This window comes from Leucopleurus acutus (genome assembly GCF_964270905.1).
Source record: "Leucopleurus acutus genome assembly, chromosome: 20".
Lineage (NCBI taxonomy): Eukaryota > Metazoa > Chordata > Mammalia > Artiodactyla > Delphinidae > Leucopleurus > Leucopleurus acutus.
In genome coordinates this window covers 51,517,806-51,522,734 of record NC_139162.1, presented here as the reverse complement: position 1 = coordinate 51,522,734, position 4,929 = coordinate 51,517,806, and the positions used below count along the sequence as shown (strand labels likewise).

Below are 4,929 nucleotides of genomic sequence, written 5' to 3'. Positions count from 1 at the left end.
ACCACGGTTCTTGGCCTCCTTAATCCAGAGGCCAGATAAGAAATTCAGGCGAGGCTTTATTGGGGTTCCTGCTGCAGCAGGGGGGAGAGAGAACAAACAACAGTTTCCCTTGAAGTGGGGTGAGCTTGCCCCTTCTATGGGGTGAGGGTAGGGGTGTGTCCAGGGTTTGGGCCAGAGGAGTGGCTTAGGTGGCTTGCCCACCTCTTCGGTGGTGTGTGCAGTGGGCACGCGCAGTACCCTGCTTTTGCTCCTGGTTCTTCAGAAGTGGCAGTTGGGCTTTTTGGTCTCTTCGTATCTTGTTGTCCAGAATTTGCCCCAAGTGCACATGCACGCAGTTAGTCCCTTATAGTTTCTTTGTATTTTGTAGCTGGAGGAAATATTTGTCCAGGTGCAAGCAAGGTAGCAAAGGGTCCCAGGTCCCAGCCTGTCTAACAGCAATCTAGAACAAGACACACAGCCTCGCTGGTTGAGAGAGACCCTTGGCCAAGGAGAGAGGACTGGAAACACAGATTCCTGGTTCTTACCTAGAAGTGCCTGAAGGTCTAGTCTTGGGAGGAATCCTGAGTTTTGAGACCGGAGGGCCCGGGGGCCTCGGGTCTGTGGAAGGGGAAGAAGGGCTGCTGGGACCGCAGGCTCCTGTATCCCAAGTTAGAGAAAGATGGGGGCCTGGAGCTAGACGTTCTGAAGACCAAGCTGCTGCTGATGGGGGCTGTCCCCATTCAGGAAAGATCAGACACGAGCAGCCTGGGTCCCAGAAGATGGAAGGAAGGAAGGAGGCAAAGGTAGAACGAGCTGTTAAACGGTTTTATTTTCTGGAGGCGGGGTGGGGGCTTCGGGGTGAGGTGGAGGGGCCGGGAGCCGGCTGGGGAGACGAGGGGACGCGCGGCCCTCACTCCCGCTTCCGCAAGTGGATGTAGATGATGCCGCTGGCCAGGGCGAGGGGAAAGGCCACCCAGGCCAGGGCGAAGCAGTAACCGAAGCTGCCCCCTGATGCGCGCTCCGCCAGGATCTCCTCGGCGTGAATGGCATAGATCAGCGCCCCGGTAAACACCGCCACGCCTGTGGGGAGATGGGAACCACGCGTGACGCAGGACCCGCACAAGAAGACTGCATTTCCCAACAACCCACGGGCCAAAGAAGCCGCGGGAGGGCGAGTGCGCAGCACCGCTGCCTGCTGGGAGTTGTGGTTCGCTCCCCCAGCGCCGTGTCTCGGGGCCACTGCAGACTGGCCTTGGGCAATTTAGTTAATTTTTTCGGGCCCCCCTTACTCATCCGTTAAATGGGACGAAAATACCTACTCATCCATCCATCCATTCAAGGAATACTTTTGAGCACCTTTCTACAAGCCAAGTGCACAGATAGTGAATTAATAGAACGAGAGGGAACCTAGAAAGATAATGTTCCCCCAAACTGATGACTATGATTAACTTAGTCCTTTGCACCTGAAGTCAAAAAACTGAAAAGTACATAAAACTCCCTAAAGTGTCTGATACATAGTAGGTCCACAAGAAACAGCAGCTGGCTGACACTACTATTATGATTCAGAGTTCTCTCCTGGTGTATTAATTAGCTACCTATCCCTGCTGGCACCCCTTCATCCCTAGGATCTAAATTATTTGTCCACACCCCCTTCCCCAGCCCTGGCTCCTTGAAGCCCTAAGTGCCCGTTCCCCCATAACTCAGAGCTGCACACCACAAACCGCCAAGTCACTGAAAACTACAACTCCCCTAAGTCCCTGGGGCAGAGAGGTAGCCAAGGGAGGAAGCTCAGGTGGTCTTTGGGTTGTTGAGAATTGTTTTCATTCATCAGATGTCCATTCTCAGCTCCTCCCCCCCCCCCCCACATCCTCACAGGCCTCCTCCCTTCCCTTGAATTCCCAGGGAACAGTGCTCACTGGTGCAAAGCTGGCAGAGGCCAGTGGCATAGAAGAGCCCTCCTCGCCGCATGGTGTAGAGCTGGAACATGAACAGGATGAAGGACAGACAGCAGAGGATGAGGGAAAGCACCATGAGGACCTGTACCGCCTTCAGCCAGCCTGCAATAGGAGACAGAGGTGGAAGTCACAGCAGGTCCAGAGTTCCAGCTCCACCTGCTTGCTCGTCATTGCCCCCACCAACCCTTCTTCCATTTAGAGACATACAACCTTAGATACTTAGTAGTATCACTTATATCGACCTCAATTCCTGTAGCTTTCCTAAATTCCTTTATCAGTTCTAGAAGCTGTTTGCAGATTCTTTAGGATTTTCTATATAAAGATGTTCACTGGGAATCAAGACATTTTTACTTCTTCCTTTCCCATCTTTATGCCTTTTATTTCTTTTTCTTGCCTTGTTGCTTTCGCTACCTGCAGTACAATGTTGTATAGAAGAAGAGCAAAAATTCTTACTTGCTCTTAGGCAAAAAGCATTTAATCTTTCACCTTGACTTCAAAATTTCTATGGACGCAGCTCCGCCCCTTTAGAACTCAGATGCACCTGGCCCCACTTCTTTAGAACCTTAGAAGGATTCAGCCTCACCTCTTTAGAAACGTAATGTGGTCTACCCCATTGTAACTTGGAAAGATTGTTCCCAGCCACCCCTTCAGAACACCTGTCTCCTTAGAACTTTGGAAACATAATCATGTCTTCTCAGAATCTTGGGAGTTTTTCCCCCTTTCTTTAAACCTAGAGCATGTGGCCTCCATTCCTTCTGAATCACAGGGAGTGGGGCTTTTAGCCCATCCTCTTTAGAATATGAGCATACTTCCCCCTACCATCCAGATAGATGGGTCATCATACATCAGCTTCGGTCACTCAGCATGGGGACCCAGACCCACCCACTCAAACCTTGGGGGGTTCCCAATCCTTGGTCCCGGGAGGATACTTGGGGTTACCCCTCCCTTTTGCAGACCAGTTTCCAATGCCCCTCACCCCTCACCGTTCTCGCTGACATTACTGCAGGCCCACGTTTTGTTGTCACTGTTCCATGTGCAGTCGTACCAGAGATTCAGGGACTCCTTCCCGGGGAGGGCCCACCAGGACTGGGATGGACAGAGGAACAAGGACAAAGTTAGGGAGACTAGGAAGGGTTAGGAAAAGGGCAAGGTGCCATGGGAAAGCATGGATTTAGTAGGAAAGTGGGGCCGGGGGGAGGCACGTAGGGTGGACGCAGAGCTCAGAAGGGTGAGTGCTAGGGAAAGGGGGCGGGGCCAGAGTGACTAGCGGAGGGGCGTGGCAGGAGTCTGCAGGAGAGCGGGAGGCTCCTACTCCAAGTAAGCTTACCTTGTCCAGAGTGGCCACGAAAAGCAGGATGAGAATGAGGATGTGAAGGGCAGAGACCACCAGCAGGAGGAGTGACATGGCTGCGCTGGAAGCCTGGGTGGGGACGTCAGGAGACCATCACGTCAAGAGGTTGGCACAGGGGCGGGGGACATGTCTGAATTCTGGTGGAGAAGGGGGCTGAGTCCAGACTCCCAGGTCTAATGGAAAAGGGGGCTAGGAGCCCCGGACTCCCGGTCTGAGAGAGGAGGAGGCTGGGCTCCAGACTCCTGGGTCTGAAGGAGGAGGGGGCTGGGGGCCCGGGGCCCGGACTCCTGAATTCCCCAGGGCCTGCAGGGGGCCAGGGATGGACTCTCGGGTCGGGAATGAGTAAGACTAGCAATGTGGCCCCCATCTCCTCAGAGCCCTGTCCCTGGGCACCTATGGGCCAGGTTCTGAAAATTCATATTGCCGCCTGTTCAGATTCATCAGAAGCTGGGGTCTGCCCCCAGAATCAGGCATACTTGAGTCACCCCACTCCTCTCCTGGGGTGGGGGGAGGACGGGGGACCCGGTGAGTCATCTGGTCGGTGACTCATCTCGCCCCCTTGCCTCCCAAACACCAGGGAAACCCCAGCCCCTGGCTATGCCCATGATGTCCGCACCCCACCCTGCTGCCAGACTAGTGTCTACTAGACACCTTGTAGGGAAAGTGGACAAGATCCGTGTTGGGAGTGGGGAGAGGCCCAAGAAGGAGGAGCCAGCTTCCCATGACCCTTCAAGTGTCCAGAAAGGGCGGGAGAGGGGTGAGGGGAGGTGGCTGAAGGGTCCCCAGACTCTGCTTGTTCTCACGAGAAGCCCTGACCTCAGGGTCCTCGGGGGGAGTGGACAGCTACAGGAAAAAAACGGCAGGAAGTTTTCGGGTGGGAAGGCTCTGTTGGGAACCCTCAAACTTTGCCGGGCTCCACCCCTTCCCAAGTCTCCACCCCAAGTGCAAAGAGATCACTTCTTAAATTACCAGGATTTCCAAGCTTCTCCCAAGCTGGGGGTCTCCTTTCTAAACTGCTGCACACCCAGGTAAAGAAAGAATCCCAGTCTGAATAACGGATTGGAAACTTACCGAGCGCGGCGGAAAAAGTCAGAGTTGAGTCTGGTCCCTCGCTTGGGCCTCCGTGCCCCGCCCTTCTCCTCCCTCCTTCCACCCTGTCGAGGCCCCCGCCTCTCACCGCCTTTCTCCCTCCCTCCCTCCCTCTCCCCTCTTGCTCTCTCCCTCCTTCTCCCCTCCAATCCCGGAACTCTCTTTCTCTCCCCGTCTCCCTCTCTCCCTCTCTCTCTCCTTCTGCCTCTCGTCTCTCTCGGTCCTGTCCTCACTGTTTGTACCTCCTTCCTCCTCTCTCTCCTCACTCTCCTGGTTTCTCTTTCTCTGCTCCTCTCAATATATACTGACCCTTTTATACCCACCCTCACCACACCCAGCTGAGGTCTGCAGCCAGAGGGAGGGCCCAGGCACTCGGATTCCTCATTCTCTGGGCCCCCACCCACTGCCCCCAGACAGGCATCTTCTGGGGCTCCCTCCTGCGGTTGAGATGATGCGTCCTTGGCAGGAAGGGAACAGAGCTGGGGCCCTCAGGTGGGGCAAGCATCAGGGGTGGGAGGATTTGATTCTCAGGCCTCTGCTCTGGGACTGGTCCTG

The 4,929-nt window shown here is 54.9% G+C and overlaps 1 protein-coding gene across 2 annotated transcripts; it reads right to left on the bottom strand.

Moving 5' to 3' along the window:
* Window positions 1-797: 797 nt before the first annotated feature.
* On the bottom strand, window positions 798-4,445 carry EMP3 (epithelial membrane protein 3 (MAM blood group)). Of its 2 annotated transcripts, none has more exons than XM_082861866.1 (5): window positions 4,357-4,445; window positions 3,262-3,354; window positions 2,918-3,020; window positions 1,896-2,036; window positions 798-1,059 (listed from the first exon to the last, which is right to left on the bottom strand). In XM_082861866.1, exons 2-5 carry the CDS (start codon window positions 3,337-3,339, stop codon window positions 890-892), a joined length of 492 nt encoding a protein of 163 aa, XP_082717992.1. In that variant the 5' UTR covers window positions 3,340-3,354; window positions 4,357-4,445; the 3' UTR covers window positions 798-889. The 2 variants fall into 2 exon arrangements, with proteins under 2 accessions (XP_082717992.1, XP_082717993.1); XM_082861867.1 differs by having other exon boundaries at window positions 3,262-3,422; window positions 4,357-4,391.
* Window positions 4,446-4,929: the final 484 nt, after the last annotated feature.